This window comes from Lissotriton vulgaris, chromosome 3_1, assembly GCF_964263255.1.
Source record: "Lissotriton vulgaris chromosome 3_1, aLisVul1.2, whole genome shotgun sequence".
Classification (NCBI taxonomy): Eukaryota; Metazoa; Chordata; class Amphibia; order Caudata; family Salamandridae; genus Lissotriton; species Lissotriton vulgaris.
This window is the reverse complement of record NC_141689.1, coordinates 1,757,710,324-1,757,733,451: the sequence shown is the minus strand read 5'-3', so window position 1 is coordinate 1,757,733,451 and position 23,128 is coordinate 1,757,710,324. Positions and strand designations below refer to the sequence as shown.

The 23,128-nt window shown below is 41.2% G+C and overlaps 1 protein-coding gene across 1 annotated transcript in view; it reads left to right on the top strand.

Moving 5' to 3' along the window:
- The window catches only part of FAT4 (FAT atypical cadherin 4), a 376,496-nt gene that overhangs the window by 277,556 nt on the left and 75,812 nt on the right, over nucleotides 1-23,128 (top strand). Inside the window, exons 7-8 of the mRNA XM_086962185.1 lie at nucleotides 14,902-15,082; nucleotides 18,368-18,618. Coding sequence (XP_086818311.1) covers nucleotides 14,902-15,082; nucleotides 18,368-18,618 — 432 coding nt within the window. The remainder of the gene's footprint in view (nucleotides 1-14,901; nucleotides 15,083-18,367; nucleotides 18,619-23,128) is intronic.

The window sequence follows — 23,128 nt, the reverse complement described above, 5'->3', positions numbered from 1 at the left end:
AGCCTACACAGTGATCTGCGATTTCGCCCATCGGATCCTGCAGGCAGTACCGCTCACTCCAGAGTCCAGTCCTACTTCCTGGTGGCCACCACAGCTCACCAAGCAAGAGCTAAAGCAGGGGAGCCCAGTATTGTGCCACAAGGGCAGTCCTCTGACACTTGCACAACATTGTTCCTCTTAATTTCTTGAAAATTTCTCTTGGTTCCTGTCTCTTTTTTAGCGTCAGCATCATCTTTTCAACAAGCCACTCTACGTAACACCCCACTCCTCAAACTGTGAACATGGCAGATCCCCAGAAGTGAGCAAGGATGCAAGAGTGAAAAGAAAGCAGTGGAACAGGATCAAGATGTTAGACTCACCCTGTGTGATTCACACAGAGGACAATCCTTGGTTTTTCCTCTCTGTCCTCAATGGGTGACGACGGAAGAAGGTGTGGTTGCTGCATTGTTTCAGGAGCCTGGGATATTAAAGCACCACAGATCAACAGTTCTGGAGCCCATTCGCAGTAGAAACCTTCTGTTGGGCCTGTAAAAAGTACATTACTTAACATATGCACAACGTCTGTTTTTATTCCATGCTTAATACGGTGTGGGCAGCGTATTGCTATTCAACTCTATTTTCTTCTCAATAAGCACTGCTGACGGGTGCATTCTTCTGATTGGCCAGACAGGCAGGCAACCTTCTCTCAGCCCACCTACTGAATAGAATCAATTAAAACAAATGTTTGTCCTGTTGGTTAAAGGCAAGAGGCACGTCTCACAGGTAAAATACTATGATCATATTTTTCAGATTACATATCAATGGCCAATGGATAATTTTACTTTATTTATATGGAGGCCCGCTGTCCCGATCAATGACTATCTTTTCCCCATGTGGCACTGAATGAACTTTCATTGTGGGGGAGTCAGACTCATGCCCACCTCTTGCACACTATCCCTCAGCTGCCCCGTTTCTACTGCGCCTGTCCTGTTAGGGAATGACAGCTCTTTGTACTGAGCCCATAGCACAGAGCAGCATAGTACAAACTTGTGAAGTGCAGTTCTGCATTTTGCATTTGGAGAAGTGTGGCTCACTGGTTAGAGGAGGCAGACCTGGAAGCAGAGGTCAGCCCGGGACCAGGGTTCAATTCCCGGCTCGGCGGGGTCTTGAGTCCTAATAATGTCCATGGACTCGACAATTCTCGCTCCGGTGTCTACTCGATTCACGGGTTCACACTCTGCGACTCTGGGCAATAGCTTGCTTAATCTCCACAACGCCCCCTTGCAGCGGGATGCCTGGCTTTCACCTTGCGGATACCCTGCCGGGGTTATCTCACAGGGGAATACCAGGACGGGTTCCCTAAGCAAGCGCTTAGAAACCGCTCGGTGATTTGCGCTATATAAATTCCTGTACATTTGTGAACGGATACATAAGAGTAGACGCTTTTGGAAACTAGTTCCACAACGATAGAAACCCATGTGGGCTGATGCACAAAACCATTTTTCAGTATTGGAAATAGTACTACAATAGTACTCTTTACCATACTTATATGCATTTGTGAATCAACCCCCAAACAGCCATTGTCCTATTTGTAAGAAGGTAAAGAGGTCACAGTTCTTTTTGTTTGTACTAACAATATGAATATTCTCTGAATTGTACCACATTACTCCCATTTTAGATGTTTTAGAGCCAGCTCACAAATGCATGTAATGTTATGTAAAAGAGTACTACAGGAATGTTACTTTGTGTACTCCAAAATGCCTAAGTGTATTCGCCCCATGGGGATTTCACTGTAATCTGCAGCAACACGTTTCCCACCACGCCAAACTGTAGGATCCATTGTAGAGTTCAAATATACATTTTTACTAAAGATTTTCTAAATGTTTCTTACATGTTAACAAGTTTCTTACATGTCTGTATCACAAGCTATACAAGTTCCACGCTCTTTGTGTATTTGTGATGACTCATTCGTTCATTAACTATAAGGTACAATCCATTGACACCAGTAATTTTCTTCACTGGTTTGCAACTAGAATCAAATATTGCTAACAGGTAATGCTTCCCTTAGCTTTGGTCATTGTAGGACACATGAAACCTGTGACCTCAGGTGATATCCCATCAACCCGATGTAACAATATATACACTGTGCATCTCAGAGAGTCAGGAGTGGAACATTAGACGCATATGCCCGCTACATGCCCTTTCTTACTCACATTGGGCCAGGCTCTGCATTAAATATTAACTCAAGGAACAAGCATTTTAGGTATTTTGATATTATTAAGCATAAAGACTAAAGTAAAAGCTAGAACCTAAATCAACAGTGGATGCTACTATTATTATAAAAGTAATACATAGGCGATTATGGACTATTTTAGAGAACTTATAAAAAAATACATGTTATCAGAGATAAAAAAAAATTATATTCAGATATGGATTTATGGATTTAATGATATGTTTAATTATGGCTTATCTGCTGGCCCTTATTTTGGTCTTAGCTTGAATCTATACTTTCCTAAATCCATAAAAGGCTGCTCAAACTACATGGATCAAAGAGTTTGGCAACTACTGGAGACCTGACGATAACTCTGCATTTTAGCATACATCTTTTCCACCTTGTGTTTTTTACTTTCATTCAATGGTGAGGAGCTGACATTATCTTTCTGAGCCCCTAGCACAATATTTAGAAGACAGAGGGAGCGCTTCTAAACCCAACAGTGTGTGCATTTTTTTCAATCACACTCTCACATACTTTTCGCCCAACGAGTTACATGGTGAGCCAACCACCTTTCTAGAAAAAAAGGATACATTTTTATTTATTTTGCTATGTTTACCTGTGATGTGTTGAGCTACCTAAGAATATTTTATACCCATGAATTGATGGTGCACATATGAGTGTGTCTAGTCAGGGGAAAGTCATAGGATCCTTTTCAAACTACTGATCAATGGCTATTTTAAGAAACACACAAACAGCTTGAGAGGTTTTCAGTGCAAAAAAGTGCCTCTCCTAACTGGAAGGACACAACTAAAATGGCTGGCGTTACCTAGTGAATCGTTTGTGATTCATCTCCCCGTCTAAGGAGATGTCTTAGTCCCTGGATGCAAGTGGGACATATTGATGGTGAGGTATCTACTGGGTGTGGTAAATGCATCCTCTTCCTGTTTTTTCACTTGGAAGTGCGTTTAAAATGGAGGTTTATTTCATTCCACGTTTTTCTAGACCTTTTAACTTGATAAATTCCAGGAGGTTTGGCTTGCCAAAATCTCTCAGGGGAAAACAGCAGGAGTGCGGCAATTATTCACAGCTCCTGGTTCAATCCCTGCACAAACCGCCATTTGCCCAGGCATTTACCTTGTTATTTGGAATCAGGTCTTTAGATGCACATGAGCATTGGAATTGCTGCTGTGGCGATCTCTATACATCAATCATGATGATGATTAAAAAAACGAGGCATCATGTTGCTTTATTACAGGTAGATGCAAAGTAATTGGAATCTCCCCCACTCCCTTTTGCTCAAAAACTCATGGTCTAAGCCTAAGAGATGTGTTGGAAAGGAATAGCCATCTACCTCTCCTATCACTTAATGCTTGCTTTTGACCATGTGCAATGTTTTTGGCTAGGTTCACTGTATACAAATACAATATAAATGCAATCATTCATGTGGAAGAAATTGTTTGCACATAGTTGTAGAGGAATACCTTCGGGTGACACAATCCTGCCTGCTGCCAGATGCAGTTTGGACTTGGGCTATCGGGCATATCGCCCTGCTTCCTGTAATCGTTGATATGCTATTTGGTGATGCTCCCATGGGACCTGTCCCAGACCACCCAGGGTGCAGGCTACCAGAAAAAAAAAATAAGTGGAGTGGAGAGTGGACATGTCCTACTGAGATGGATATATATAAGAAGAAATATAGGTTCATACGGAACAATGGCAGCTCCTCTGCCAAGGCAGGAAGAGCGTCGCCCCACAGAATTTTTTGTAAATAAAAGGATAAAAAATATCTACGGTATTATCATTTTATTTTCCCTTTGTAATGCAGCTTTGCGGGGTGGGGCAGGGCTTAACTGTTGTTACAGCCAGCAAGGGGAGGAAGGAATGGTGAGCACTTAAGTGAGCATGAAGGTTTGACCGGCCCTCTTGGGACGGCCCAACAGTCCTGCACACTTTGCATGTTCCCCACCAGCATGTATTACTTCGCCTGGTGAGGAACATGCACAGGCTCTCTGTCCCCGTCTGAGCGCCGATCCACGGTGCTCAGACCAATCACAGCCCTCCATTGCAGTGTTTTGATTGGCTTGTGGGAGCCTTCGTGCCTGAGTGCTTCTTGCTTCAGAGGATGATGCATGGCGGCAGTCCAGCAGCAACGTAACTCACAATTTAATTTATTTTTAAATCCCCACCCGTGCTACACGGTTGCAGCCGCCACTGATACAGAAGTTCACTTTTCATTGGCTGCTTGGGAAATCATACTGGATCACTAATGTCAGAGGTCAGTGACAACAACTGGACCATGTAGGGCAGAATAGGAATGTTCTATGGCTCAGTGACACTTTGTACTATTGCAATAAAAGGAAGATATTAATCCATGGCAGTATGTCAGATTACTTTTCCTAATCGTGGCACTCATACAATGCTTCTAATAATACACAAATCACGGGTGTTAATAACTAACAATTTGTGTGGGTGCAAAGCCAGCTTTAACATGTGACCAGTAAAGTGGTGGGGGGTGCTGTGTTTAGAGTTAACATATGGATTTACATTTATTTGCTGCTGAGTTCCTTGTGTGCTCAGCATTTTTCTAGTATCTATAAAAATTTTAAGATAACTCGTGATTAATGCTCATGCTGGAGAGAGATCTAGTTTGTCTAATAACATTTTGACTCATAATAAAGTAGCGCAAAGGGGTGTTATACCTGCTGCAAAAATCGTGTACCATTCTCATTATAGAATTGTATGTTATGTGGATAGCTCAGTGGGTTGCTGCTTTTGTCACAGAGATCCTTTTGTTACTTACAGTTCATAAGTTCCAAATCCTAATATAGCACAGTGAGCTATGAATTCTCATTCTCATCAGAGTTGCATGCAAACTGCATGATAACGGTTAGAATGTTCAGTTTTTTCAGCACTCTTTCATTATCTTAATGTTGCCAAAAAGGGTTAATTTTGGTAGAAAGGCATTCTGGTATGTTTTAAATCCTGTGCTTCTCCAGACCAAACTCTCTTAAAGTATACTGCCTATCAGTATAAATGACATGCGTATCCTACACATTGTAAACCTCATTGTCTTATGTAACATTTGACTGGTTTACTCGTGTAGGGTTCATTGTTTCTATATAATGTGTATGTGATGTAAAGTGCTCTGACATCCTGCTCTAGTATAAGTAGCTCTATAAAACAAATAAAACACATCTGGCAGTGGTGCTATGAAGAGATGAAGGGCAATGTCGAAGGGTAGTAATGAGAGAATCTGTGGAGAAGGAGGTCATGGGGGGGGAGCAATAAGGATTGTCACATCGGGTACCGCCAGTGTTAAAGCCGGCCATGTGTGGGTGCTCAAGCGGTACAAAGCAGTGCAGAGGATTGCATTGATTTACTTACCTCTAAAAAGGTCTGCTGGTGCAGCGCAAAACGGGCAGCATTGCACAGAGCGAGCTCCCACACAACCCTTAGTAAGTCTGGACCCAAGTCTGTTGCTGTGCTGCGTTGGCCTGTGATCTGCCACAGTTTATACCTAAGCCCTTGTGTTTTTCAAAGTTAGTGTTGTAGTGGAGGAAGTTCCAAACTTCAATAATAAACACTGAAAACTCTAGTTTGACACATTTCAGGAAACGGGAAACTCTCCTTATTGCAAGGTGTTGAAGTGTTAGGTCACTGATTTCATGTGATTCAAATACTATATATCACTCCGGTGAAGTAATTTTTATGGCTGATGTTCTCAAATGTAACATGTTTGCCCTAGCCTAATGAAAATGAGCTAGACACAACTTTACAATATCAATCTCACAGACAAAAACATGGCAGTAAAGTGTTAATATTGTAAATCTTCAAAATGCACTCAAAGCAATAGACACCTGCCCATTGCACAATTGGTGTGTTTTTGAAGCTATTATGCAGCGAGCAACTTTCGGGCGGCCATTTTGGTATTGGACCATTAGTAGAGCGCACAAAAGCAAGGTTCCTGCAGTGTACTGAATCTAGTTCGGGGCACATGTTGAAGGCATCTACTTTTGGTTTATGGTTACATCATAAAAGAGTACCATCATCGCGAAAAAACGTTTCTGCATCTGAAGTCATAAATCTGGGAACAGAGCCTGACCATAAAATACCACAGCTTTTACCACAAACGCAGCATCGGGGCTCTCTTCGGTGTATACGGTCTCACAATCACCAGGTCACTGCATTTCTACAGACAGATGACTTCACGTGTAAATTATGCCTTTGCTTACATTTCCCACCAACTGCACAGATGTCCGATATAGTAATACCGTTTTTTTCACCTTTGTGTGGAAGGAATTAAAGAGGGGTCATTGAGAAAGTGATCCGAACATGTGGAAAGGCAACAAAGAAGCAGCTTGTGGACTGCGTTTATTTGAGGTCATAGTTGAAGATTGTTAAATGTCAAACATTAGCATTCACATTTTTTTACAGTTTTATTCTTTTTGGGTAGTGAATGCAGAAGGTCCAAGTGTGAGACTTCCGTTCCATATGTGTAACCAACCTCTTGCTTTCTAGTGCATTTTTTTACAGTCTAGAACAGTGGTCTTTCAGTTTAAATGCCGTTCCCCCCGTGAAAAAAAAATTGGGGCCCCACTCAAAATTTATCACAATTGTTCTATAAAATTGGCAATGTTTATATACGTCTATCCTTATGTTAAAATTGCAGTTAATGTCTGTACTGTTTTAACAATGTAATCAAATAAATGATTCCCAAACACACTGTTATGGTCAGACAGATCTTACTAACATGTAAAAGTATTAGAAATGGGGGTGGAGGGTTTGAAGAATATTTGGAGTCCCTTTCCTTTTGACACCTTCTCCCAGCCAGGATATAAATGGAAAATGACGTTAGCAATGGCCCATTACAGAGTGGCTGCTCACCCCCTCCCCCCCACACGGACAACAAAGCACAGTTATCAGCACAATGCTTCTTTTGGCCAGAGTTTGACCCCCCCTCTGGAGGCACTTGAGGGCCCCCTGGGGGGAGGCACCCCAGTTTGAAGACCCTTGGTCTAGAACAGGTTTGGTGCACCAAGTCTGGGAAAGATTTGATTGGCCAGTACATGAAGACAACCCTCATTTAAACAATAACGTAAAGAAGCAGGCAGAAAGAAAGCTCACGTGGACCAATTTTTTGTGCAAGGGCTACATGGTCATGCCTCTAAAGTTTAAATGAAACCCGGCCCTACCATTGAGAGATGTCTGCCACAAGCAGCTGATTTACCAAACCACCCCTTCTAAATCCACTTTGTTTTGCTGAGCATTGCTACCTGTAAGCTTTTACAGCTTTAGGAACACATTTATGAATATACATTTAAGTGATCAGAGTGACAATTTCCATTGTATTTCCAGCCGAAGTTTATCAGCTTGGGGCCAAAGATTTAGGGAGCAAATAAAAAAAAATATTTTGTATGTTGGCACCGCTCACCTAGAAACAGGATCCTTTTGTCTTTGAGTCAGTGCAGGCTTCCTAAATGTGAAAGGCCTTTTTTGAGCTTGCTAAAAACTTACAGTGGGCTTAAGTTGAGGTTCCGTGACGATCGTAAGTGGTGTTTTCGACTCGCACGAATATGGTCGAGCCTGGTATCTATGAACCGCAAATGACGAGTTTAGTGGATGTACGCGTTTTCGCTGTGCTAGCCTAAACCGTTCGTTTGTTTCGTGGGTTTCTACATCCGAGCCCACGGGTTCCATCTTAGATGCGGCATCCATTTTGTCTCTTGCCCTCAAGTAGCCAGCGAACGGACGGTTGTCAGCTTCGCGACCCTGGGATTCTCAAACTCTTGCGGAAGACACGTTTCCTTTGAAAGTGTCTTTATGATAAGGGGGACGGCACTGTTAGGCAGATGGCCCCGCTCGAGGCTCATCTTGCCGTGCCGGTCTATTGTCTTAGTTGTGCATTCATTAAGCACGTCCCCTTTGAGGCCTGCAGCCCGTGTTTCCCGATACCACCCCTTTTACACCCTTTCCGATCTCCCCACTGTTTCTGTCTTCCTCTGCACCTGTTTCTATCCCTTCCTCGATCTGTTTACTGCTGATTGGAATGTACTAATGGTGGGAAGATGGGTTTTTACAGTTGGGAGCTAGCAAACGTTTCTGTACTTATGTTCCGGGCCTTGAATACATGAAAGCAACCCCTTATGGTCTTTACGATGGGAACCGAGTTGTAAACCTGTGTGTACTATGATATTCAATGCATTAGAACTGTATAAAAGGAGCGACCCACAGAGGCAAGTCGAATCAGACTCCTCGAACCTACACATGTTGTACTTCCTGTGACTTCTGTGTTCCCTGCAGTAATAAACCTCGAATCTTTGACGCCGAAGGAAGTGTCCCGTGTCTCTGTCATTTGTACGCCGGAACAGGTTACCCACGAAGGTTTCCTGGCACCGCTGGGTCTTAAGAAAACCCAGTCCTTCAAAGTTGGTTTGATTCTCTTTCTTTTTGCCTCGCTTCTTAATCAATGGCTTACCTTGCTCTCCTTCTGTTTGGCTCATACATGCAGCACAGCCTCTTTACTATCTTTTTGATTGGCTAACTCATTTCCTTCTATATACTTACTTTTCGGGAAATACTTTTTAAAAATTTTTGGTTAAGCACTCCACAAGGGTGTCTGTGCTTTCCATCTCTCTCATGAGATTCTTCCCCCATAATCTGTGTTGCTCTTTCCTACATGCAATGCTCTCTTTCTCTAGCTTGCTTTGGCTCTTCCAAACTCCACCGCCTCTGCACTCTAGGTTAACTCTTTATCCTACTGTACTTAATAATGCAGACAAATGCTTCAAAGGATTTTTTTTACTTTAGCCATGTTGCACAGCATCACAGATGCTATGTTGCCAGGCTAAAAACCATTTATAGAATGAGAAGGAAGGAGTGGCGGGGGACATATAACTTTTTAGAACCTGGGCTATTAAGACAAAAGAAAAAAAGTAGCGATCTAGCGGGACAAATCTGCCTAGCACCTTCTGTCTACAATAACCCCTCAGTTGTTACTGGTCGTATTCAGCATTTCTTCATACGTTTAGATACTCATATATAGATATCACATTCTGAAGACCTCATAAACTCAAAATCTCAGATGTACATGAAGGCCATACTTAAAAACAAATTTATTTTACACAATTATTGCTAGAACTGACATGCACTACAGCTTGTTCCACGATGGATCTCTGTCCGACCGTCTTGCAGAATCAGGGACCCAGAGGCCCAGCAAGTGAAATGTCAGTATAATTAAGGCTGGTGTCTTAACTAAAATAATTCAGTATATGGTGGTTTTGAGGGCTTACACTTCCTTGTATTGTCTTGAGGATGCCAAGACTTGTTAGGCTGAAATGCGTCAACCACACATTATAAGTTATGTTATGTTATGTTATATGAGTCTTGTATAGCGCAACGGCTACTCCAAAGGAGTGTCCCGGCGCTTTGTGCTCCAGACCCAGAAAGGACTGGAAAAACATAACAGTAAAAAGACAGAGGCTAAAAAGGGGAAAGCGCACTAACCAGAGAACAACCAAGTCTTTAGACCCTTCCTAAAGGCAAGCAGATTAGATGTGGCCCGCAGGGACAGCGGTAAGGAGTTCCATAGCTGGGGCGCCAGGAATCTGAAGGACCGGCCGCCCAGTCGGGCCCTCTTTATACGTGGCACCACAGCCAGAGCCAGTGACTCCGATCTTAAAGATCGTGCAGGCCGGTAAAAGTCCAGCCTCTTCTGGAGGTATTTTGCACCATTGGCATGCAGGGCTTTATGGGCTAGAGTCATAGCCTTGAACATTATCCTCTTCCGTATAGGAAGCCAATGGAGGGATTGGAGCAGGTTAGAGGCACTAGTACGGCGATGCAGGCCAAAAATCGCTCGTGCTGCAGCGTTCTGGGTCACCTGCATGCGCTGTAGGAGATATTCCGGCAGACCCAGATACAAAACATTAGCATAGTCCAATCTGGATCCTATGAGTGCCTGTACAGTTATCCTCCGATGTTCCTCAGAGAGTAGAGGAAAGAACTTTTGGAGCATCCTGAGGATCCCGAAACACGTCCCTGTAAGAGTAGCCACCTGGGATTTGAGTGTGAGCTCGTTGTCAATTTTAACTCCCAGGTTCTTAGCCCATTTAGATGACTGAGCTGGGGGGAACATGTCGGCGGGCCACCAACCATGCCAGTCCGGTTCCGATGGGCATCCGAAGAAAAGTATCTCGGATTTATCCGAGTTGCACTTGAGGCTGTTCAATTGGAACCAGTTAAAAACAGCCCCAAGGCACTCACGGATACTTTCTCCATCGAAATCTTCGCTCTTGCAGCAGGTGAAAAGAAGCTGGGTGTCGTCAGCATATGAGACGATCCGGGCCCCATAGGATTCCGCCAATGTCGCCAGAGGGGTCATAAGGATGTTAAATAGAGTAGGGCTCAATACTGAGCCCTGAGCTCCAACTCCCAATGGCGGCATTTCGGCAGATCCAGATGAGACCCAGACCGTCTTTCGGCGGTTGGCTAAGAAGGAGCGAAACCAGTTGAGCACCGTCCCCCCTAGACCGATGTCATGTAGCCTAGTGAGGAGGTCCTCATGGGGGACGGTGTCGAACGCCGCCGACAGGTCTAACATGACTAACATCACCCTGCCTCCGGCATCCAGCACCTCCTTCACGATCTCAGAGACTTCCAAGAGCGCTGTCTCGGTGCTTAGGTTCGATCGAAAGCCCGATTGGGACTCATGAAGTAGCTCATTCGACTCCAGGAAGTTAGAGAGCACGCTATGAACGTGTTTCTCTAAGATTGTGGTGAGGGCATCTGGGTTCAGGTTGGGCTTCTTAAGGAGAGGAATAATCATAGCCTGTTTCCAGGGGTGTGGCAAAGCTCCCTGACTCAAGGAGAGGTTAAGAATAGGATTGGCTATGGGGTTGACAACATCTGACATTCTCGCTAGAAATTTAAGTCCACTCTGAAGATTTAAAAGGGCAATCTATTTATGGACCACCATTTTAATTCAATCATATGTTTCGTAGATGAACAAACCAGATGGTCTCAGCTATAGTAGACCATCTCTAGATGGACCACATTGGGAAATCATTTAACGGCGGTCTTCAGCTACAACTAAGTATTATGTACAAGGAGGCTGTATTTCTCTTTTTTTTTAAATGTCTAGACTTTTTTGATACGTGATGGTGTAAAATGCATTTATATCCTACATGTACATCAGAGATTTCAAGTTTATGAAGTCTTTAGAATGTGGTATCTATATATAACTATCTAAATGTTGCATGAAAAAATGCTGAACATGAACAATAACAATTGAGGGGTTATTGTAGATAGAAAGTGCTTGTCAGCTTTGTCTTTTTTCTCTTTAGGCTAAACACCATTGGCAAAGCCAGTAGGTCACAGAGGCAAGACCTATTGACTTTGCCATTGTTTGTTCCATATTTTAATTTAATTTTGTTTCTAGAGTACTGGGTGAAATTAGATCACTTAGCATAATTCAGATGGCGCTTGGGGTGGTCCTGTGATTTCCCGTAATGAAAAGCTGTTCTAAAACGGAATGGTTTTGTTTGCCCTGGTGCCTGTCCCAATTAAAATGGCACAATGTGTTATGGCTCTGGCACACCAAAAGGTGATAGAGCGTTACACTGGCATGCCCCAGGCATTTGGTCTCCCCTTTGGATGAGCAGACCATTCAGCTTCGCCTATACCCCCAAACCATTCTTCCTCCCATATATGTAATGAGGTCTCAAATGCCAAAGCTGCTTAAATACTTCCCAGTGCATGTAATCTAGCACTTACAATGTAATACGAAATTGGATAACTCTAATTGGCTTATGTGACTATTAAGGAAAGCCTCAGTAAAAAGTGTAAAAAAAAAACTCTAAACATATGGCATTTAAGTCACTTTTTGCATATGCGTTGCAGTATGTCTTCGCACACGGCTCCCCACATGAGATATGTGACCTACACACACAGCCTACAAAATCAGGCCACTGGTTAGGCGGCTGTTGGGAGAAAACATTAGACTAAAGAACGTCAAGGGAGAGCGATGCAGAATACTGATTCTGAGACACATTCATAGAACAAGCTTTTGCAATGCAATAGAGTTTGTTATTGGTATTGTAAATGACAATGCCTTTTATTAATATGTTTTGATAATCAACACGTAAATAAAAGGCATTGTCATGTACAATGCCAATAGCTCAAACTCTTGTAAATGAGAGACCTATTCAAAGAAGCGTCCGCCATTGTCCCAGAATGCTTAGAAAGTGAAAGCATGCATGGCGCGCTGAATGTTGCAGGAAAACATGTAGTGCCTTCAGTAGGAGAAACTACTTAAAGAAAATAGTGCTTCCAGAGTAAAGAAGACTCACCTTGTAACAACCAAAGTAAAAGAGCCAGTCCTCATGGGAGGTTACGAATGAAGACAAGGTGGTACTAAGGAGGGACTAACAAACCTATGAATGAATCAGAAGCCAGCATTTACAAAGGACGACACAAGCCAATGACAAGTATGGGCGGAGAGTGGGCGGTGCTTCTATTCCATACTCGAATACAGCATGGCTCGCAGAGCAGCACATGTGCTACCCAGGCTCGACCTAAAAACAGAATGCAATGATGGGAACACTAAACAAACTGGAGGGAAGCTCGTAAACAGGCTTTTTTTTGTTGGTTTGCAAAGTTAGCCTGAATAAATTCTCTCCAGAAAAAAATCTTTGGAGATCAATAATGTACAAGTGCTCATTCTGGTTCCTGCTAATAAAGGTTAAACAGCAATTCTGTTTTTTTCTATCATAATTCATTGCAATCATGTGTATTTTATTCTCTTAATCTAGTTGCAGATATTGTCTTTGACATTCATTGTAAATGTTACCTTGAATTTTTATTTGAAATGGTGAAAAATGTGGCAACCATAAATATTTGTGACAGGACTTTGTAATGGCTGTCCTGTTACCTATAAACAGGAAGGGCTTCACTGGGGACTAAAAGCAACAGTGTAAAATGTTTTAGTATTAACTTATGTTGCACAGACCCGAAGTCAATGACAATCCTTCTTCAGTGACCATGGGCGGTGAACGTTGACAAACTAAATTCTGCTTCCAAAATGAATTCAAATAATGAATTTTACAGCACAGTTGTCCAAATATATTGACTTGAAATGTGTTGGTTGTAGTGAAAGTTTCGAAGAGAAACTTGTGAAGTTTTCAAAGAGTTGAAGGTCTGTCAAAGTAACAAAGATTAGCAAGTCTTCATGAAAGAATTGGAAATGTGTTCAGTGATCACTGTGGGTTGCTTTGGGATTGAATGGCCCGAGTTGAATCTCCTGCGGGCCATCCTATCCTGAAGGCAGCTCTCCAGCATGCAACAAAGTTTCACTTTTACTCCTTGATCAGGACCAGCTCTCCCTACAGTTATAATAACTTGCTTTCATAAAGTGCTTTGTGGCACAATTCTGCCACATCTACAAGCTATAAATAGCATATTTTACTAGTACTCAATTTAATGGTACTCAGCGTACCAATGTCGATGGGATCGAAAGGTAGATCTATTTTGCAGGGGCATGCTCTAGTGAAATGTATCTCACCACAGGTTAGTTACATACATACAGCACGAGTGTTAACTCACTGAGGCATCCCACTGGTTTGCAGAAAGACTATATGGATTTTACAATATTTTAGTTTGCAATGCCACTAAAATTAATTTAAATGAAATCTGTGCCGAATAACTCATACTGTAAAATGGCTCCTTCCAATAACAGGGCAATTTATACTCAATGTATTTTTAGAACATGAATAAAAATGCTTAATCACCTGTGAAATATAACAACTACAAAGTTTTCTTTTCATTAACTGTCGAGAGAGTGAACCAATTGAACATGGTTGGAAAGCTCCCCTCTGATGACAAGTGTGATAAATACCATTGCAGGATTTTTTAGTTTCACTTAATTCCAGAGTAATAAACACTCAGTAACTAGTATTTCCCCAATCATGAACACTCACGCCTTCTATTTTTGCTTTCAAGTGTTTGGCAAGATGGCAATAACAAAAGGACCGTATGAAAACAGCCGGATTCTTTGAAACCCCGTTGCTGGAAGTACTGTGCATTTATTAGAAAACGAATTAGTGTTCAGTAGAAAAACATCTGGAGCATTAAAAGATATCGTGATAACATTACAATTGATTCGAGTTTCTAAAGAACTAATCACATCCCCACTTTATAACGTCCACAAGGGTGCTCATAAAATAATAGAGTTATTACAGTGTTTACTGTGCTTTGTCACAGAGGGAGCCTTCCACAGCATGCCGATGCCACATTCAGTGCTGCTGCAGACCCAGGGCACAGGAGGTACATCCGGGCTTTAAGAGGACATTTCATGACATTGACATTGACGTGGGCAGGGAAATTGAGGGATTTGGCTGGGTTTCATGTATATTATTGACGAAAGAGACACTTCTTATGACAAACCACATCAATTCTCAGTTTCCAAAACAGAATTTACAGTGAGGTGCTCCGAGGAATTTTTACCCTTTGCACCCCAAATCATCACCCTTTCCTTCAACTCCCTATACGTCATCAAACTGTACTTAGTTACAACTACTTCTTATGTGGTTCTTTGGTACAAATCTTTATAGCTCATTTTGTTATGAATCTATATAGTTGATTGTACGGGTGACAGTTTTTATGTCATATACTTGTTGGATACAAAGTGACCAAAACGTTTTATACCGTTGCAGGTTTTCCATCTCTCACCGGAACAGGGACTGTTACAGTCCATGTTGATGATGTCAATGACAACGTCCCCGCATTCGCCTTCCACAAATACTATGCAACCATTCCAGAGGACGCCATCACAGGAACTGATGTGCTGCTCGTCAACTCATCCGACGCTGACACCGGCATTAATGGCGTCATTAGGTAAATGCTGTCTTCTGTACCAGCTGCTGTTGAGCTACTCGTTTCTGGTTAAATGCCCTCGTCTTCATTCCCCCTTTGCTGATGCCATGCGACTGACATTCCGTTGTCCATTAATGGGAAGCATGTACGGGCTCTTTACATAAGAAGAAAGTCCTGTTGACAATTGCCACTTTCAAAGTCCATAGTAATGAAGATGTTAAATGGCAGTGGCACCCAAAACATTCCCAACTGTGAGCTGATTGGTTAAGCTGATTTGCGTAAAAAAAAAAGATGAAAAGCGTAGGCTTCCATTCTGGTGTAACAGAATGGACGATAGAGCAGGCTTCACAAACCTTTTTCTGTCAGCAGTTGTGTCTTCCAAAGAAGGCCAGAGGTACAGCTGATTTTCCAGGAGTTGGTCAAATTTACTCTCAGGAAAACATTTGTAAATTGGACCCACAGATACTACAGTCGCAAATCCTAACCTCCACGGTTGTTGTCCGACAAGTCATGTAATGCATTCCTTGCATGTCCTGCCTTACTTTACTATTTTTGATGTCCCAGAAAGAATGTGCACTCATAAACGAAATGAAAAGTCAAATTGTGATAAAATGCTTTAAGTATAAAATATAGTGCAATATTGGCACAAAACCTCCTTGGCGATTGCAATGAAAACCTGGCATTTTGGCACACTGCCTTGAAAGGCTTCCAAACTTAACATTTATTAAAACAAGTAACAATGAAGCATTTGGTGCCGTGACATCTTACTCCAAGAAACTGTCTCCATGAAGGCTCATTAAGCTTATAAAAGGGGAGCTTTCAAAGCCCAGATTGGTGAAGCCTTACTACTGGAAATAAACAGTCCAGTCCCACTAGATTTCATTGCAACAGTGTGTGGGGAAGGCTGTTAGAAGTACATCACATGTTTTCTGCCATGGCAGACACTTTTTACCATGGAGAAGGATAATTAAAGTGAAACATTTCTTTGATCTTCATCAGATCTTTTCCAACATATATCAGCTGTTTTTTCTCATAACAGATGGATTGTGTTTCTTTTGCATACTTTCTGCTCAACCATAAAACTTAACAAGTGGGTCTTTCTGCCTTGGGGCAATCAATGTGCTTTTAGCGTACTATTGGCTACCCAAAAGAGAAAGGACAACAGTGAATGAAATTAAAGTCCATCCAGATGGCAGCATTGTTAACATTTTGGAAAGGGGAAAATCTAAAAACAGCTGAAAGGCCAAAAAAATTAGAGAATAAAGCTAATGACTCTCCTGTGGTACAGGTTGAATTTGCGTACCTGATAAGCAAGCAAAGAAATCACTGACTTAACATGAGTTATTTTGTATCTGATTTCATGATAAAATATGCAATGGAATGTGAAAGATGCTGATTACTGATTTATACTGACTCTGGTTTCACCACCAAACCTTAGAGCCAACAAGAAACACACTTTTATATCGTGAAAGTAAAGATGTGCAAACCCTGAACAACTTAAATGAATTATAGGAGAAAAGTGTGTGTGTGTAGGGGGGGTGGGGGGGGGATTCCGCTTACAGCAGGACTAGCAGAAGTTTGTATGTAATTCTATTTGAACTATGCTTTTAATTTCACATTATTGTCTCCCTCCAAGTTTTCAAATGTTATATTTTGGTTCTAAATCTCTGCAAAGGAAAACTTGAAAACTAAAAATGGAAAGTATTGATCAATTTGATGATTTTTTCTTTGAGAGAGATAGGTGGAGGTTATAAATCCTTACATCTCTAGCAAGAGATAGGAAATTACTTATCTAGGCTAGTGGATGGTGCTGAGGTATGTTTTGCAAGTAGTAATTCACGAGGCACCATAAACATGTTTTTTTTGTTGTAAACAGTGTCATCAGCCGAGAAGAGCCCTTTTGTGTTTCATGCACTCCGCACACCCTAATCGCATTATACATCATCAGGCATTTCTAGGTACACTGTGGTGGAGACCCAGCCTATCCCACTCTGCTAAGCACTGTTGGAGATTCACGTGGATTACACCCAAACACATAACTGAACATTAACAATCTTGCATAAAAGTTACACTAATATAATGGTTCAGGTGAAATGGGCTAACATACAGCATTACAGATTACCTAAAATAAATTAATATACTTGGGCTTGTTTTTAAAGCTAATGACATCGACAAAGCCAGTCATGAGGAGACCGCAGCCAATACATCAAAGGCCAAATAATATTGTTATATGACAAACAGCACACTATAAACGGGAAGCTAAGAAAATTTTTAGTTGTGTCTTATTTATAATCCCAAAACGTTTAATGATGCACCAGGAGCTCACTCCCTTCGCCTTCTTGGTAAGCGTATAACCTCAAATCAGAGTGTATTATCACCTTAGCTGCTTCGCAAATATCCCTCCCCAGTGCTGCGCTGTCCATTGGAACTAGTGCTGAATGGACGTCCAATGGTCGTGCGCAGCACTGGGGAGGTAGCGCTCGTGACGACCGTTGGCCGTCAGCAGTGCTTAAGAGGTTATTCTAACAAGAACTGGTTGAGGTTACTCCCATCGACTCCGCTTAGCTCACATTTTGCGGTGTCAAATGCAAAACCATTTAATCTTCTACCTCGGTGAACCTAACAGTGAAATTGTTTTTTTTCCTTTGATTGGTTATTATACTGTTTAATATTTTTATGAGGTTCCTGTGTTAAGGGTGCTATCAATTAATTCATCCATTTTAGGTTTAAGTAAATATTGGTGTAGTATGAGGTTTGCAAAGAGTGTAGATAGAGCAAATATCCTGGATTATTGAGGAATGAAGTTGGGTGCATTCAATCACCAAGTGGACGATTTCTAACTAGGTTGCCACATTTTTCTAAACCACTTGTATTTACTGTGCTTCTTTGGACAGAACCAAATCTTAGGCAACATGTTGTACTTTGATTTGTTACCATGCTATGGCTAGTTTATTGATTTTAAGTTGTTCTTAAAGATTTGTTAGTGATGCGCATAAGATGGCTTGATTCTGATTCTAAGTTAGCGCATGAGGAAATAGAACAATTAAATGATGTGTTATTCTTCACTGTGCTCATAGCCCTTTTTCAGAGAATGGAGACCAAATTTGCCAAGTTGTGGCAGCGTGTTGTACTGCAATAGAAATAAAGCAAGCAATTGTCAAGAATGTACATTTTCTGTTCTTAGCTCAACAGTCATGAATGGAAAAATCCTTAAGTACTTTAATACTTTTTTCTTTTAGTGCAGAAATTGTCTTTCTGTCATGGAAATCTAAGTGATTTGTTGTTTCTTTCTTTTTCTTTACACAGCTACAGCCTCATTGGGGGGAATCTGCAATTCACCATCAACCCTTCCACCGGGCAGATCATCAGCAGCGCACTTCTGGATAGAGAGGCAAGGGAGAATTACACACTTGTGGTTGTGGCCACGGACGGAGGATCTCCACATGCTATGTCCAGTTCGACCAGCGTTCTTGTTTCAGTGACTGATGTGAATGATAATCCTCCCAGGTTCCACCATGATCCATATGTCACACACATCCCATCACCAACACCTGCAGGTAATAATATCGGCTCTGTCCATTGTTATTGTACACATGCCTTTGATAATTAAAAAATTACATGTGGTTCAAACATAAGATAACGCTTTCACAAGGTTCGCCATTCCAATAGATACTCACAAAATAGCTCCTTTTTCAGAAAAAACATGATAGTTATTACTCAAAACATCTACTATTGAAAATAGCTTCTATCCAAAATAGCTAACACAGTTTAGACTACTTACTTATAACAAGGCAGGGAGAGGACCTTTGTTACTTCCTTCAACCTCCACCAGCACAATTCACATTACTGCATACAACACATTTTTTGTGGAGTAAATTAAAGTAAATTCACTGCATGCCCAAATTCGCAACTCCCAGTAAACTTGTTATAAAAAATGATTGTCTAAATTAAGTAACTTACCAAAAAATTAAATCATTAAAAAATGACAATTTTTTACAAATACAGTCATGCTCTCTGCTGCTCCACTTCGCATCACACCATAATATGTATGACTAAAATTAAATTAATACATATAATGATGCAATTTAAAGGCAAGTCATATAATGAAATGTGTTACAGTAAAACGTGAAAGGGCAATCTATGACCTTGTATGTCATAAGTTACCTTTGATATTCTATGACACATAGAATTGATTGTATACTTCTTGCCCTAACCCCCATTAGAAGAACTCTATCCTGTTTGCTGTGCGTCCTTTCCTGAGTGTCTCTTAATCAGATGTTTATTATGTTTGGATGTCTTAGTTCAGAACATCTTTTTGGCAGAGCATGTGGTGCACTCAGTATAATATCAACCTGAGGGATAAATGCTTGAATTCAAGTCATTTTCTCTCATGAAAAACAGGCCCTGGTACTTTTAAGTAGGGATGATTTGAAGCTAGGAATAACATTTATTGGAAGTCTGACTTTGAAAATACATGTGAATTTAACCACCATAGCTTACCCTGAAAACTCTGAATGCTGTACTTTTATTCCAGCCGCATCCATTAGTGTGGTTTGATAATAAACCCCCTGTAGCTGACTCGGATACATCTGACAGCTTCCAGCTTTTGCTGGAGGATTCAGAAGGTGGAAGCAACAGATTTTAGTGGAGAATCTTTGGGTGGGATTTGGAACTACAGTAAGGAGCTCAAGTTGGCAAGCGATTATGGAACTCTATATATATGTCATCTTGGCAAGGGGGAACTAAATATATGACAGCTTGGTAAGGGGTAACTAAAGGTGGGGTGTGGAATGTTTGTTAGTTGCTGGCTTAATAGGTGAAATAGCATTTTTTAATATGTTATGCACTCAGGCTGTATGAGTTTGAAAGATGTACACATCTTGAACCAGTTTTACTCTGTACTGCTATGCACAGATCATTGTCTGTTTCTGATGTGTTATGTCCTGGACGTGTGTTGCTTTGAACTACCACAGTGCATAGATCATTGTCTGTTTCTGAAGTACTAAGTCCAGGCAGCCAATCCCCTTAGTTTTTTGTTATATGAAAACAAGAAAAAAATTGTTTAAAATAAATGGTAGAGAGGAGTGACTTTAAAACAGTGGGATTTCGCCCCCACTATTGACTTATATACTAAACTAACCTAAAAACGATTTAAATCCATAGTACTGTTTAAACTATCACACTAAGGACCTGATACCTGATCTATCAAAGTGTTTTTCTCATTCTGTGTCTATTGGTTTATAAGGGCCTGATTCACAGAATGAACTTATGACTAAATCCTAAACTTACTACTATTTGGTATTCACAGAATGCACTTACTACTTTCGGGATTCACAAAGTGAACTTACTACTTTCGGGATTCACAGAATGAACTTACTACTTTCGGTATTCACAGAATAGATTTAAGACTACTAACTTTACGTCCGCACTCGGGGCGGAAATTCTGGCCCGGAGGCGGAGTTTCCGGCTTAGGGGCGGAGCTTACGGCCCGGAGACGGAGCTTCCGGGCCGGAGGCAGAGCTTGTGACTTGGAGGCGGAGCTTCCAGCACGGAGGTGGGTATTTAGCCATGGCTGAAATCTCCACCTCTGGGCCGCCTAGTATATAAATCTAGAGCTGGAGGTTGGGCTTTCTCCGAATTGGCACCTATATTGTGGAATTCGCTTCTTGATTATCTTAGGAATATATCGACAGAGACTATGTTCAGGGCCCTGCAAAAAAGACACTTCTTCTAAGAATTGTGAGTGCTGTCCCTGTCTTCCTCTTAGACAGTTTAACTAGTGCTGGGACTCTCCTGCTGGAGCAGCTGTCACTCTCTATAAAACAACATCATTCATTCATTAATGTAAGTGTTCAGGATCTTGGCAATGGTGGAAAGGGAGGGGGAGAACCCAGATGGAGACTAATGTCCAAAAGTAAGCCAGCCACTATAATTTAATTAGACAAGCGCTAGCTGGTATGTGGATATTTTGTGGAAGTAAATTATCAGTGTGTCTCTTTGAAACAAACAGAGTATAAAAACATAAAACTCAAAAGTTCTCCCAAATTGTGAATTCTTCAGGTCTGATTCAAAAATCTTATTTTCTAATACCTATGCATCCGGTGTAACAACTGTTGATTATTTTATTTATATTATTTGTAATGCATGTAACTCGAAGTATAAAACAAGTCAACAGAATTATGATAATAATGTATGACATATTTTTAATATATTTAATAAGATCAGTACTGAGCATAGTGAGTAAGCTGATATAATATAGCTATCTGAGATAAAACGTTTCTACCTTTTAGTTATATTTTATTTAATGAAATGTTTTTCATTTTTAACCGTGATTTGTCATAGATGTCAATAGAATATATTGTTGAAATGTTATATTCTTTATTAGTTTGATTTAACTAGATTTAGATCACAAAAGGGCTTGTTAGAGCTTAATTATACTCAAGGTAATTTATACAAGCACAGTTTAGTTTACACTAGCACCTTTATCAATACTTCTACAAACATCAGCTATCTTCACTGATGTTGCATGCGAGATATTGCGGCATAGCAAAGGAAGAACTGAAGCCAGTGGATTAAAATCAGCTTTCCAAATGTAAAGAATTCACAAATATTTCTAAGCGTATGCTTGGAAACCAATGACAGCCCCAGGTTTCCACGGATACTCCTGGAAAATCTTTGTTATTTCTGATTTGTTCAGATATTGAGACCTTTCCACATGGGTAATGCTCACTAGAGTACAATTGCAAATGCAAAACTTCCTTACAACAGTCTTATTGCATTTTATAAAATGTCTTTCTCATTTTTCACCATAGTGAAACCCCTTCCCTGAAACCCCTCAAGATTTTGTGGTGTTCCTTTCCCAATTAGAACCTAGAAGTGGATTTAATCATGCCCTTGACAGGAGACACTCTTACTATTATCACCAAAAATTAAGTTTGTGATGAAAGATTGTCTAACCCTGTACTTGACTTTCAAGATGAAAAGTACTTTAATGCACACTGGGCGTAAACACTACACACAGGTATGCACATTATCCAGTCTTATAGCTTGATTTAGAGTTTGGTGTATTAATGTCTATCAGAGCAACATAGTTATTCCTCCGATGCCCTGAAAAACATCCTATCTGTCAAAGTTAGAACTTTCCTCAACCCCCACAGATATCTCTCTGCAAGAAGGCTCCTGTCAATGTAGGAAATATTTAGAGAATGATACTGACAGCTACAATCTTTTTGAAAGCTTTTTGTTTTTCAGAAACAAACTCCCTATGTGAGATTTTGCTTTTGATAAACATATATTAATGACCCCCACATCTGGAGGGTATTCTGCCAGGTTGTTGGGGTCATTATTGATTTGTTTCCTGTCACTCACCACTAGGTTTGTCCTGGTGGTGACAGGTAAGAAAAAAGGCATTAAATCATCCTCCCTAAATAGAGTGGATAATGTCCTTTCTTAGACAGCCCTGCTTCGTATGGCCTTTGGGGGAAGTATTCTATCAACAGCACCAGACTTATGGACCACCCATCTTTAAAAGAGACAGACAAAGTGTTCAGCGGGCAGGGTACTCTGTTGCATTTGCAATGGAGTATCCTTCCCTCCAAACTATAAATCAGGGCATAAGTGTCCTGTCACTATATTATTTTGGCATCTCTCCCTTTATTGGCTCCTGGTCCCCTATTTTGGTACACGTGGATTCATCTCTTGTGCAGAGCGTAGTGAGATTAGGCTCAGGTGCAGATTGCACCCAACACTCTTAAATTAGCACTCAGTCTTTAGTCACTGTTTCTCACCCGAACAGTTCTTTGACTCCATAGACTGGGCCAATGTATCAGGGAACACTCTGATCTTTCCAATCTCAACCATTCCCCATTTTCTGGTGCTGGACGTGAGCCAACAGTTTTCCCAGCCTCTTCCATGATAGTATCTGTGGCTGCTTCCGGGTGTCGACAGCCATACAGTAAGGCTGGTTCATGGCTGATATGGCAGTGTGTCTGCCACGGCTGTTCAGACCCACATCCCAGATCAGTGAGGCCATGATCATGTAGAGTTCTTGCAGCAGGCAAAGAATCA